General features: G+C 41.8%; 1 protein-coding gene across 1 annotated transcript in view; it reads left to right on the forward strand.

Annotated features, from left to right (window-relative positions):
* GALNT10 (polypeptide N-acetylgalactosaminyltransferase 10) overlaps positions 1–14,660 on the forward strand; it is a 39,236-nt gene that overhangs the window by 4,573 nt on the left and 20,003 nt on the right. The window contains 1 exon segment of the mRNA XM_031055277.1: positions 1–32. This exon segment is cut by the window's left edge and continues 43 nt beyond it. Within this exon segment, the coding sequence (XP_030911137.1) occupies positions 1–32 (32 nt within the window).

Below are 14,660 nucleotides of genomic sequence, written 5' to 3' on the forward strand. Positions count from 1 at the left end.
GATCGTGCTGGTGGATGACTTCAGTGACAGAGGTAGGAGGGTTTTATGTGGCATCCCCATCCCTACCTAAGGGATCGCTGCGCTTGTAAATCTGTGTGTCGTGACCTGAGGGTTTTTACTTGCCAGCAGCAGAGCTCAGGGCAATCTTGCTACATTTGAAAGCAGAAAATTCATGTTCCATATTCAGGGTGTGCTGGTGTAGCTGCTGCTGGCATGGGCTGTCCTGTGTTCTGGGCAGTATCAAAAGCCAGAGAAGCTGGTTTTAATATTCAGCTAAGGGCCTGTGTAGCCCTTAATGTAAAATGTTAAATGTTGACTCTTGAAATAACAAAAAAAAAAAAGCCAAGAGGTGGGAAGGTGGGAATAGCTCACTCCTTACATTCTACTTTTTTCTTTCTTGATGCAGAACATGTAAAAGAATCCTTGATAAAAGGTTTCCATCTGGGACTGCCTATGATTTGGCTTGCCTTTCTCATGAATTTTGTACTCCTGAAAAGTAAACGTGCAGCATCCAAACCTTTTCTCTCCCTTGCTGGGAACTTCCCTCAATATTCTGTACTGCACTGCCTGGAGTAGTCACTTTGGCTTGGGTTGAAGTGCTGTCTGCAGAGGTGTGGAGTCACTGGCACACATCACCACAAATGGAACAGCCACTTGGCATTGCAGCAGCAATGAGTGCATGTGGTTGCTGAGATCTTTTTCTCTGAGCCATTTAAATGGTGCCTGATGCAAATTAAGCTGCGCTTTGCCTTGTGTTTTGTTAATTAAGCTGCATTTTTCCGTGTGTTTTGCACTCTTGCTGTGGTGGAAAAGGCAAGTGAAGGAGGAATCAATGCCCCTGTCATGTGGACATTGCATAGGGGGAGAAATCCCATGGGAAGTTCTCTGACTGGTGTTGAAGAGGGCACAGTGCCTTTGAGGGGTTATGGTCAGATCTAGTAACTCGGTTTTCTCCTTTAAAGTTACTATTTAGCCTTATGAGCTGCAGAGAGTTCAAGCCACTGATCAAGTGAGGCAAAAGAGCTTTCTGTACAGATCCTAAAGGATACATCTCCAGAAGCCTGACATCTAGGAAGCTCCTAAACGAGCTTGGAAACAAGCTTGTGAATATCTAGCATTCTGACCTATTTTGGCTTCCAAATAGGCACTACCCAACAGCTGTAGTGCTTGGCCTGAAGTTCTTCTCTCATTAGTTTGCAAGCAAGGCATGCTGCATTGAACAAATCAATGTTACATGAAATAAGTATTTCTTTGGAGAATTTTTAGGCTAAGGTGAGGAGAAGGAAAACCCACCTTCCTGACAAGGTCTTTTTATTGCTACTCAGTCTAGAAGCAAATTAGGCAAGCTCATGCTGTAACCACAAGTGAATTGTACAAACGGGTTTCTTTTCAGAGAAGTGGAAGTAATGAAATCTAGTTTCCTGTGGGTCTGTTTTCCTTGTTCTTTAGATGTGCCCTGACCAGGTGAAAGAGAGCTCTCCTGGCTCCACCCTGCTCCTCAATCTGTACCTGTGCTGTTTGTCCAGCTCACTCTTCTCTGTTCCACCTGCCTCTGATAAGACAAAAACTCTTGTCCCTTGGTCATCCATCTTTCATGCAAAGATTGCAAGGAGTAGCTTGGGAATTATTTATGTGCAGTACCTATTTATAAATGGATATAAAAGACTCCAGGTGCTGGACAGTAGGCTAAATTGTCAAGGGAAGAGAATAACGCTCATGCAAAGAGTGTGTTAATACAAACTGGTGTGGGGTTTCTCTTTGGGGTGGATTTTTCTTGTTTGTTTTTTTTTTAAACCAGTATTTTCCTGCTAGCACAGTTGATTTCTGCACACTGGGACAATTGCTGGTTAGGATGAAACATCTTTCCTTCAGTGCTGTCAGTTCTGTATCCGCACTTTTCTTCCTTACCCACCCTGGGGTTGGCTTGCACATCCCTCAATGGGCTTAAATAGATCCTTAGTCTTAGGGGGCTCTTAAATCCTAATCACATGATCTTGACTTGAAAGGCTGATGGTTACAAATTTCTGGTTGTAATTTATCCATTGCTAAAAAAAAAACCAAAAAAAAAAAAAAAAAAAAAACCATAAAAAAAAAAACCCCCAAAAAAAAAAAAAAAAAAAAAAAAAAAAAAAAAAAAAAAAAAAAAAAAAAAAAAACAAAAACAAAAAAAAAACCCCAAAAACCTAAACAACAAATACTTTAACCCAGTAACCAAAAATTGATAGTTTAATGCATCAAATTGAAATGCATGAAGGAGCAGAAGTTCCAGGAAAACTTCTACTTGTATGTTATATGTTTGAAAAGAGCACATTCTTGGATTTGGACTGTTAGGCAACTGCTCTGGTTATCTGTTTCTTATGATTAGATTGGGCAGATAATAAGAACTCCATGTCCAAGCTGATGATCATCACAGCTGTGCCACGGAACTGGAGAGCAGTAAAAAGAATGAGAAGAAATTTCTTGATTTTTCTTTGCACATCATAAATGATTGGTCCTCTGCATTGTCTGCAAAGTATTCTGTATTGTCCTCAAGAATTCTGTGCTTCTGTTTGAAATAACAGTCCCCCAAATTTGTAGCAGCATCCTTTAAAGTTACAGAATCACTGTTGGGTGTAGTGACAGTAGAGGCCAGGTCTGAGATCAGAGGGGCATAGGAGGAACAGTAAATGTCATCTCCTTTCCTGAAGAGATCAGTAAATAGTCACCATAAACTCCAGTGAAAAGCCAAGGATGGAAAGGATAATCACTCAATAAAAATCTATTATTAATTTTTTTATGGAGATGTTACTCTGACAGGATAAAACATTGGATATCTCTGCTGTATCTCATGCTGGCCTTTCACTCAAGGGTTGTCTAAACAGACCTCCAGAACTTTAATAACTCTTTAAAGAATATTCTTCCAATAGCTTGACCTTCCCTGGCAAGGAGACTCTATCTCTCTCCTGCCAGCATTTCTTGTGTGCTGACCTGTGCTGGGGTTAAATGTGCTGGGGTTTGCCAGCTGCCCTTGAGGTGTTGAAATATTTCTCTCTTATTCTGCTGTTTCACTGCTTTCTGGGAATGGTGATTTTGGTGCTGATCCCTGTGTCTCATACATGGAGAATCTTTGCTGCACATGAAGGAAAGAGGATTTGGTAATAATAGAAATAGTAAGTGTGGAAACCTGGCTACTGCAAACAGTGTTTTTCCTGACAGATGTTATTTTCATGTGTTTTTCATCTGGTTTTAAGCTTGAGTGTAAGGAATTTTTGCTGTGTCTACGAAGAGGGCTGAGAAGTTGGCTAACAGAGTGGCAGGAGAGTGAAGACAGATTTCTGGGTTAGTTGGTGGCTGCTGTGGTCTGCAGCAAACCTGAGGGGCAGCTGTGGCTGTGCATTATTGGAGCTCCTGGACAGATGAATCATCATCTGGAAGTGTCAGCAGCCATTTATTTCTTAATTTGTTTGAAAGAGACAACTCTGTGACCTTTAGCAATAAACATTTTTCATCCAAAAAATGCTGTCCTGATGACAGCAAATCTTAACAGGGAGCAGCAAAAGCTTTACAAGTCATGTTTTTTAAATGTTTCCTTTGCTTTGTACTTGGAAAGTCAAAATGTGCTGGAACAACTTGCTGTCTGGAATGGTTTGGGGTTTTTTGTATGCCTGCAGTATAATGCAAATGGTCCAAATCTAAAAAAAGGCTAGAGCTTTACCTCACCCAAATTTTGTGCAGGATTCTGTGTCAGGCAGAGTGCTGTGGGAAAGGCTGCCTGTCCATGGGTGTGCTGGCTCCATTCCCTTTGCCTCGAGCTGCAGACCATGTTGTCACCTCCAGCAGCTCCTCCTGACACTCAAATCTTCCTCTGTGGGGATTCCCTTGGTAGGTTGGGTCGATTTTAGAGGAGCTGCTTTCCATCATGTGCCATTGGTCACAGCAGAGTGAATATTGCAGTTCTGGTTTTTGCTTTCCCTACTGCTAGTCTCTGTTGTCAGTGTAGCATTGCATTAGGACTGCTATAATGCTTTTTTTCCCCCACAAACTTGATTGAGAGTGATGTAAGAACTTTCTTCCCAGTTCAGAACACTTGTTGGGATTGTCTGTGCAGAAGAAAATAGTTGAATATATAGTATAACAGTATAATAAGTTGAATATATAGTACAATAGTTCAATGTATTGAAGAGGGAGGCACCAATTCATCAAACTGTTTTTGGAGAATAAGAATTAACCTGCCCAGCACTGGCTGCTTCTGCATGGTACAGAGAACTGCCAGAGAGCCACAGGCTGATCTCCAGGGTTTGATGAATCTCAGCTCTTGCAGGGTGGTCCAAAATAATGCCTCCCCTTCTGGATAAGCAGAATTCTGAATGCAGCACTTGTGAATTACCACCCTAGAATTCCTGATCATAAAAACTCCTAGCTGTGGCAGTCCTGTGTGGATTTGTGGCTTCACTTTTAATTTCTATAGCTATTCTTTCAGTCTGATAGTTTAAATTAAACCTTTTCATATGCTGGCTTGCAGGATGCTAATTGCATCCCTCCAAGCCTGTTGTTACCAGAATGGCCCTAAGTAAACTAAAATGTTTTTTCCATGTATATCAGTTTGGGGACTATAACCCTCCTGGGGACTGTCATGTGAAATTTGTTTGCTTTTGGAATATCTAATTACCATGCTGCTGAGTGGGAATTTGGTTCTATTCTATCATAGAAATGGGAGGAGGAGAACTGAAGTGGAATTGCAAGTCAGTTTGTAACACTGCAGGTTTTTCTATCAGCTCTGATGGCATTTTGTTATTGATAGCTGGGAACAAGTCACAGGCAGGCAGTTCATGGTTCTTCAGGGTCTGCTTCAGTCCCTGGGCCTGCAGCAGAATTGCTGTGGTGAGAAATGGAGCTGTTCAGCTCTAGTGTCTGTCTTGTACTAAATGAATTGTTGGTCTCCACCTAATTCTTGTAGCTTGTGGACACCCTTGCTGTAAAAGCTGTCTCTGTGTCTGCATGAACAGATGTAAAGCTGTCCTCTGCCTCAGTAATAAATGATCAGCCCTGAGCTGGGGGAGCAGGGGATGGCACATCCCTTTGCAGGGTGTTTGTCAGAATGCTCTTTGCTTTTCACCTGTTTGGTAGCCCAGCACAGCAGTGGAACATCAAACACTCCTGCTGAAAGGCAGAAGGCAAACTCCTCTGTTTTGGAGGTGAGGTCTCTTACAGGTGCAGGTGGGACTGGAACAGGTGCAGAATCACAAATAGCTGAGTTTGGAAAGGAAATCTGGAGAGCGTCTAACCCAGCCCCTCTGCCCAGATACAGCAGGTTTCTCCAGATCTTATAATTCACTCAAATTTTGAAAATCTCCAAGGATGGAGATAATGTCTCTGGGGAACCTGTTCTGCTGTTCAGTCACTCTGTCAGTGACCTAGTTAAAAAAAAAGTAATTTAAAAAATACCTTATGCTTAACCAGCATTTCCTGTGCTTCAGTTTGTGCCCAAGGACTCCCAGGTCCTTTTCTGCAGAGCTCCTATAACTTATCTAGGAAACACATGCAAAAGAATACCTCTAAAACAAACTAATTGTTTGCATTTTTGTGCTTCTGGAGCAAGCTGATATCATGAATTTTTCAGCCTTTCCCCTAATGTCAGGCATGGTAGGATTTTTACCTTTTCACCCTTTGCAGCAATGGAAATTTAAAAATTATTCAAGACATTTGAAGCTTACTGTGTGCAGGAGGCTGTGACTTAATTGCTGAATGTCATTAAAAAAGGCATCTGGTGGTGTACTTGGGGCTGGCTGTGTGCTCAGAGGAAAGGGTACACACCACACAGGGTTTATCTTCTTTTATGGCTGAGCTTGACAGAAATCAGTGATTGTGGCAAAGTGCTTGAATTTCCCATAAAACTCACGTTTCAGCATTCAATTATTTGCATATTGAGTGACAGCCTGTTCTTACTTGTTTTTAAGATTACTTTGGTAGAAATGACAGTGTTTTAGAACAAATGTTGTCCCTTGTTGAAGAAGAGAACTGCAGCATCAGTCAATCTCCAAAGCATGAGTTACATGCAAAGCACTCTGTTGGTACAATAATCAAGCTGGATGTGGCAGCACTGAAAATACTGCAGTCTCCAAACATCAGGATTGTTCTGGAAGTGTTAACCCAGCTGGGCCCTGTGCCCAGGGTGTTGCATGTCTGTACAGTGGTGAGATGTGAAATCTGAGCATCCTTCTCAGAGCGGCCAGGCAGAATCTGCACCTGGCACTGGGAGGCCACAGAGCTTTGGGCCCAAATGTTTGAGTGTGTTTGACCCAAGATGAAAATGACATTTGCAAAGTGAACCCTCTGGTCTTTACATTAAACACAGCCTGGTTTAGGGAATGGCTCTGTAAAAGCATCCTTGGCTGCAGTGGATTTCAAGGAGACAGTTTTGTTCTTAGGAATGTATATGGGAACTCATTTTCCCTTGGGTGGTCATTATGGAGATTTTGGATTTCAGCTTCATCTTCCAAGACTGCTCTGTTACCTTGAACCTCATCTTAATTTGTGCTAACTTTTTTTAGCAGTCTATTCTATTTATATGTTCAACCATTTTAATTTTTTTTTAATTCCTTCCCTATCAGAAGGGAGACACGACCAAATCCTTCTTTTTCCGTTGACAGATAAATCCCTGTGACATTTTAAACCTCTCTTTATATTGCAGTACAGGTAATTCTGGAGGTATGGGATAATCTGAATGGAAAACCAAATGTGAGTGAGGGAACTTGGCTGATCCATGAGCAGCATAATTTGGTCTGGAGGGCAGAAGTCACTGAGGAGTGTAGTGAGGGACAGGGCCAGGGGTGATTAATGTGTCATTTGGTGCAGCAGCAGGTATATAACAAATACAGCTCTGTTCCATTAACCACATCTGCCAGGCCTTAATTGAAAGAAATCATGTTCTGAGAATCTGAAATAGATAAAGGTTTAATACTTGAATTCTTTTTGATCTTTAAATGGAACAGTAACAGATTTATGCAGCTAAAGAGATTATCTTTTCATCTTCAGGCACATGCACTGTAAAAGTAATTTTTTTTTTCTCTTAAATGCACTGAAGTGCATCTGGTTAGTACATCTCAGTATGGAGTGACTGTGCTTAGGACAAAAGTGATGACAGCCTTTCTTGCTGAATTATCAATACTTTCATCTTAAAGCTTCTTACCAGAAAGTATGGAGAAAAGAAGAAAAAGCCAAGCTCTTTTGGGCCAACTGTGCTTTTCCACAACCTTTAAGTGTTGCTTTCAAGGTCTCATAAAAGTTGTGGTAAATATTGTCCCAAACAACTGAAAGAAAGATTATTTTTGTAAATTAAGTCGCAGAATAAAGAGGATTTTTTTTTTCTTGTTAGAATTCATTGCAGACCATTTCAGATCTGTTTATACTCATGAAAAATGTCTTTGAAGTAACAGACAGTGAGACAGATCTCCCTTTGGGTGAGTGGGAGAAGGTTGGTTCTTCTTGGGTGGAGAGATGTGAAATTTCTGCCCCAAGCTGCAGCATCCCAGGGAGCAGAGCAGAGCAGGGACGTGAGTGTAGGAGTGGATTTGTGAACTCACCAGGAGTGGATTTGTGAACTCACCAGCATTCTTCTCCATAGTGAGTACCAAGGGAGCAATAAAATAAAAGCTGGTGCAAATGTCCCATTTTTGTTTATGGGAAGAGAGTAATTCGTTATTCTCCATTTCTGGCAGTGTCTTGTGAGTGTGGGATACTTCAGATAACAGTGACAAAGTCTGCTTTGGATCAGAGTGAGATGTGGATGAAATTCAATTTTATGTTTTCCCTCCTTTGAGTATCCATTTTTAATGTGTGTTTAATGTCTGTACTCATGTATTCCCTTCATAAAGGGATGTCTAAAACCTGCACTGTTCATTAAGCAATGCCTGGGGAACATTAAAAGTTTATTCTCTGGTGTTTTAAGAAGTGTGAGGGCCTATTGTAGTTGTTTACTACAGCTTTGTTTGTGACAGCCTAAATTAACCAGTTTACTTTTCATCATCTTGTGTTTATTTCTCTAAGATCAGTTGCTGTGGCTGAAAGATTCTTCTAGAAAGGAAATGAGGTGGCTTTATAAGGTCGAGTGTACTGTGACCTCTTTCTCAGCTAATTATTGTGTAGTGAAGGATGTCTGGCAGTCTAAAGTTTAAAAAAATAAATAATTGAGGAGCAGAGTTTCCATTACAGCTCATTAAGTAAATCTCAGCGCATTGCTTGCTACTAAGAAACCCTACACATGTAGCTTCTCTTAGAGGAGCTTTGCAGGAAAACAGCTTTAATTTCATTCTCCTCACCTTGAAGTACATGTCCTCATCTGCTAGGAGTCAAAAATCTAGATATCTGCCAGCTGCAGTGCAAATCAGCATTTTAATGCTTCTCTATAGAAGTTAATTAGGAATGTGATTCAAACACCCCCTGCCCATATATGATATCTATTACTGGTAATCATAGTTTCTGCTATTTAAACCTGCATTTGGAGTGGTATTAACAAAGCAGCTGTTCCACACAGGGACTTTGATAAAGGTGGAAACTTCTTCTCTTCAAAAAGCATTTAGCTTCTTCAAAATTGGAAGCTAAATGCTGCTTCATCTGAAAAATAAAAGTGGATAAACCAAACCACGTTCCTTTTCTGGTTTTAATTGCAGTTATATTTTCCTAGTAAAGAAATGGCACACAGTTCTCTCAGTGTAGCATCAGTTCCTGAGGAGCACTGCTGCCTGTTCCCCACATCAGGGATGCACTGATGGAGCACAGTAGTTTAACTCTGCTGGGCAGGGGGAAGCCAAAGCTCCAGATTTAAAAGCAGGGACCTTCAGCTATCAGCCCTGCCCTGTCCTCTGTCATCCAGATAAAATTAATGTGTTACTTGAGAATGGTGTTTCCCACAAGATGCCTTAGTTTTGGTATCAGTACAGCTGGAACAGGCCTGGATTTGTGCTTCAGGATTTAATAGATTTATTGACCTTTCTAGCAGATGTCACTGACTTACTGTGATAGCTGCATTTCTTTTGAGTAAAGTAAACCAGAGTGCTGGGAACTGATGGTGAAGAGGTCTAGAAGAAGAGTAAAGTGTGAGTTTGTAAATTATACTTCTGGCATGGCAGAGTTTGTTACTGCAAGTCACTTGTGGGTGTTCTCCCTGCAGCTGTATTGCTATTTTTTTTTTCATTTGCCAAATACATTGTTTTCTGTACTCTGACACACAGACTACAGGACAGACCTCCGTCTGCCTTGTCGTTCATGGTCATTAATGTTCAAGCATCATTGTAGGACTGAAGGATTATCAGTGAGTTTTCCAATATTCCAAGTTGGCTGCAACCCCAGAGCATAAACTCTGTAGTTCTCTGCTATTAATTTGAGGCTTCATAGTTGTTCTTCCTCACTTAGACACTGGAGATCAGAGCCTGTGGGACCCAAAGGGTGCATTCCTACCAAATCAAAGCCACTTTCAAGTGAGTTACATCTTTAATGGACTGTTCTCTGCCAAGACAAAAGTCTGGAGCAGATTTCTCTGTCAATCCTTGTGCTCTTTCTGGAATATTTCCTTTTCTGATGATTTGCACAGAGCAAATACTTTCAGGCCAAGAAGTTCTTTGCCTCTCTCAGCACTATTCATGTACAAAGCCAACCCTTGGAGGACTGGTTTGTTTTAGCATCTTCTTTTCTTTTCTTTTTTTCCCCAGCAAAACTCAGTGACTTTTAAGGCTTTAATCTTGCAACTTTGATATGTTCCAAAATGTTTCAGTAAGAACTGTCTTAACACTTCATCTGCCTGCATCTCTTCAAATGATGGCAAATTTTGCCTTGCTGTTGGTCATGGGCTTTAGGTTCCTGTCATGATACCCCGTGCAGAACATCACTGCCAGCAGTGGCTGTGTCCTGGAACATTCCCTGGGCACAGAGAAGGCTTTGGAACAAAATTCTGAGATGCTTTTGCACCCTTCCTTGTCTCTCCAGAAAGCAGCTGATGTAGTTCAAAACAATTAAAGATTTTGAGAGTGCAGGCATTCTTTTGGTGAAACAACTGGGCAGACAAAGCTACTGATGTGGCCTTAAGATGAGTGCAGAGATTGCTTGGGTTGAAGGCAGGAATTTGGGACAGTAATGCCCTTCCTTGCCAGTCACCATGGCTACATCAAACTTGAGCTGAATATTAAGCGTACTGCAAGGAATTCTCCCCTGTTTTGCAGCTACAAAGGCTGTGTAGGCCAAAACCTGCATCTTTCCAGTGTGTGTGTGCCAGCCCTGCAGCTCTGAGGTTAAAAGCAATCAACAGGAAATCACTGAGAGTCACAAAATACCCTCTTTAGATGAAATCTAGTCAACAGAAGAGGAAAAAACCTAAGTGGGTGCTTTAATCTTGATACATATTTAATGAAATGGGAAGGGAGAAGAGTAAACTAATGAGAATGACTTGACTGTTTCCCCTGGGAGAGATGGGTTCTGGCAGAGGGGGAAAAACTGATCTTGTAGGTTAGCCAGGAGGTCAGTGTGCAGGAATTGAGAGGTGCTGCATACACCACAGGTTGGCTGCCCTGCTCCCAAGGAACAGGAGGTTTAAACCTTTACAGCATGAAGGAAAGATAAGTAAATGGATTTTTCTGGATTCCTTCAGAAAGCAGCAGTTGGAACAGACTCCTTTACAAATTAAACTTTCCTGAGAGATTGAGAGGTTGTGCTGTTACTGAGATGATTGCTCCCTGTGTATTTCCCTACTTGGGATTACAGCCCCCTAAACTTTCCTTGGGGTCTGGGTGTGTTTATATACTGATGCCAGTAAGTGTGAATTTTCCCATTTTAAAATTACACCTTTGTCTCTGCATTCGGTGCTAATATCTCCTGAAGGATTCCTGAGCAGGGTTGGGATGTCTGCTGTAGGGTGGAGGAAGCACTGAGAAAGTTCCCTTTGCAAACTGAAGGGTGAATTGATGGCACGGGCAGGACAGCAGAAGTTTGTGAGCCTGACTTTATCACAGCCCAGGCTCACACCTGGTGGTCTTTTCCTCACTAACTCTCAACCTGGCTTATTTCTTGGGCACCATTCTTCCACTTCTGTGCACTTTATTGTACCTGAAACAGAAGCTTGGTTTGAAACCGTTTAGAAAGAGAACAAAACCAGTAAGTTTTTCAGCAAACCCTTTTAATCTTTGTTAAAGTCCAAACCATGCTATATTATCATGTGGAGTGATATTCAGCTATTGTCCCATGCACACAAAGCCTTTCCCCCCTCGGTTTCTGTTTTTAAAGTTGTGCTGAGACCCAGCACTGATGCAGAATGGGCCCTGGAAACTGGACCCCCTCCCCTATTGGAGTTCACCCCAGAACTGTAATCAGTATCAGTGAAGCCACAAATATTAATTCTCTCCCTTCTCAAGCCTTTTCCTCTTTGTAAGAAGATTCAGCTTGGAAAGCTGTGATCAGCCTAATCAGTTTTCTATTACTGAGACTGGTGCTCATAGTACAATTTGTTAAATCAATTTATTATCCTCCCAACCAACTTCAGTGATCAGAGCGTGAAAACATTGAAAGAAAATTAAAACTAGTGGAAGTGCTGCCTGTTTGGATAACAGCACATTTTGCTGTTTCAAAGGATTACTCATCTGCACCAAAACAGGGAGAGAAGTTAATTCCAATGATTTAGAATCTTCTATTTCAGGGAGGCCTGGCTTGCACATTATGATGGATTCAGGAAGAAGTATAATTCATTCTTAAATTGTTAAACAGCACGTTGGGGCCAAGTAGCCAAGTAAAAATGAATGGATTCATTTGTAATCTTCAACAAGCATGTCTGTGTGTGTGGGAGGTTGGGGATGGCAGGCTGGGGTAACCTGTAAACAAATGCCAGATGCATGCTGGCACTTCAGGCTTTGCTGTTGGAAAGCTGCCAGAATAACCTGCAGAGAAGGGAAATGGTCCTTTTCTGCCTAAGATGGAATTCTGCAGATCCTCCTGCCCTGTCCTCCTGTGCCCTTCAGTGGGAGGGGTAGGTTCCCTGGATTTTCAGAGGGCAGTGGCTCTCCCATCTCCACAGCTTCAAAGTTCTGAGTGTAAACTAAAGCAGAGCACCTCAGCAGGTCCTGTAGGGCAGGGGGACCTTTGGTGCTATCAGTGGCATCTGAGTGACGTGGGGAGGTGTCTGGGGATGTTTCCTTTTTCCGCAGTGCTGTTGTTCTGGACTGGGTTCATTATACACGTCTGGAAAACGCACTGGAGCTGCAGATGTGCTGCACAGTGTAAAATTCAGAAACCAAAGCTGATGGTGTCATATGAACCATGAAATGTTGCACTGGCAGGACAGAAGTGTTTCACTCATAGTTCTTTCACAGGACATAAATCACTTTAATAGTTTCAAGTCATGACTGGTATTTTTTTTCCTGTGGCAAATACTGGTACTCCCTTCCCTGCCAAATACTGCAGAGCTGTTACAGGGACTATAAGCTATTTAAAAAAACCCAAAAACAAAACCTCCTTGGACTCTTCTGTCTTCCCCCAGATTCTGCACATGCTTGTTTTTGAATTTCTTAGGTGCCTCTTCAGGTGGCAGAGTACAATGTTGGAATGACAAGTCAACTGGATATGAGGAATTCCAGTCTTGGAAAGTCCTTGCCATGACTAGAGGGATCTGAGGGCAGCTCTGCTTGGATGAGGCCAGTAGGAAGAAGTACAGTAAGGCCACCACAGAAATTTGACCTAGGAGAAAAAAATGCCTTCTTTTGGAAAGTTTAGGGCTGCTTCTGTAAAGCAGGCTGCCTCTAAAGTTTCTCTGCTGTCTTCACACAGCTTTATTTACAGCTCAAAGTAAAGAAAGCAGCAGTTCTTGACTGGTATACACTGTACATCAACTTTATTGCAAAGTGTGTTAACAAACTACCAGAATAGTTTTTAATCTGCAGATAATTTTACTCTCATTTATATTTTTGGGCTGTGTTACTTTGCCCAGCATAGGCACAGCCATTGGAATCTGTCCAGTTCACCTAACAACTTTCATTAAGGAAAATTGCCCTTGTAATAAAAACTACTCAGTGTGACAAGATTCCATAATATTTTTTTTAAAGCTTCATTAAATTTTGTAGCAGTTAACGGCACTTGTTTGGGTTTTTTAAATTTTCTTTTAAAAGCAAAATTTGGCTTAATTGGGACAATATTTGAAATAGAATGAAATAACTATTTTCTATCTGGGTGCATAGAAGCAACGCCATGTGGCAGGAATAGCACAAGGGTAAGGAAATAAAAAAATCTCTTTGAAAACCACATTTTACTGAGTTTTGTGTATTGTGAGGTTGCTCAGATGTCTATGACTCTTCAGTTAGGCAAAGCAGATGCAATAAACTCTGCCCACTTGCAGTTCATAATAGAGAAATCTTAATCTTATAAAATGCAGTGACCAAAGCTGGAGTTTTGTGCAGCACTTGGGAGGAGCAGCTTACCTGAGCATCACCCTGCAGGACAGCCCTCAGCAGGTGTGTGCCCTGCAGCAGTGTGAGCTCACAGGTGCTGCTGCAGCACCTGCAGCTTTTCCTTGTTCTCCCAACCATCAGGGATATAATTCCTGATGTGTGAGGCACTTCAGCAGTGCAGCAAACAGCAGGCTTCTCTCTGCAAGCATGGAATGCTTTAGTATTTTCTTGCTATGGAAATGCAGTAAAGTGCTGAAGAAGCAAACCCAGCTTTTGGGAATGCAGTCAGAAATCAGGGGATTAGACTTTCTGCTGTCTCTTTGCAGAATGTTTGCCTGAGAAAACTCCATGGCTCCAAAGCCTTCCTTTCCTCATTACACTATGAAAATGGGGAAATCTCCATTTTTAGCTGCTTGTTCATCAATAGATACAAATCACCCTGTCCTCAGTCAGTGTAGCAGAGCAGCCATCATCATCCTCACAGCTGATGTGGCCAAGTCCAGTGACTCTGTGTTCAGCTTCTGGGTGTGCCAGACCAGGTCCCAGGGCATTCTCAGGTTTGGTAGCAGGCTGAGCATGTCATGCTTGTGTCCCTGGAGGCGTCACTTCAGCTGCCCCAGGTGTCACCTCAGATGAAATTGCACCACAAACCAGAGCAGTTCAGAAAGGCAGGTGATGCTAAAATGGAAATGATGAACACACATGTGGTAGACAAACCTCTGGGATCTTTCATAGTCTCATTTTAATCAAAATAAAGAGCTGAAGAAAAGCTCTTTATATTTTCCATTGGTTTGGAGCTGCGGATTTTTTAAGACTTTCCAGTGCTTTATAGATTTGGCTTGAATAATGTAAGTATTGTGTAGTCTGATCTTCCAGGTGTCTTCTGCTATTATCAATCTCTGGCTGTTGTTAGGGAAATCAGACTGAGAGTGTCTGTGTGACAGTTCCCTCCTTCATTATAACGAGCACCAGCAGCCACTCTGGTGTTTAGCTTGTCTTGGGTACATTAAGTAAAGTCTGCATCCTGGTTTGGGCTTAGCTGATTTATGCTTGAAGTGAGGATTGTTTGTTCTCTGTGATGAAACAATCTTTTGTGACAAACTAACAATGGCAAGGGATGAGCTCTGATGTTAAACACTGGTAGCTTTTCTTTCTTTTTTATTTTTTTCTCTTCTTGTTTTAAGTCTACCCACTGCCTCAGGAGGAAGGCAGCTGCACTAATAATATGTCTAGTCTCTGTGGAAGGCCCTTATTTGAAAA

This window comes from Geospiza fortis, unplaced genomic scaffold (genome assembly GCF_000277835.1).
Source record: "Geospiza fortis unplaced genomic scaffold, GeoFor_1.0 scaffold55, whole genome shotgun sequence".
In the NCBI taxonomy this organism is placed as follows: domain Eukaryota; kingdom Metazoa; phylum Chordata; class Aves; order Passeriformes; family Thraupidae; genus Geospiza; species Geospiza fortis.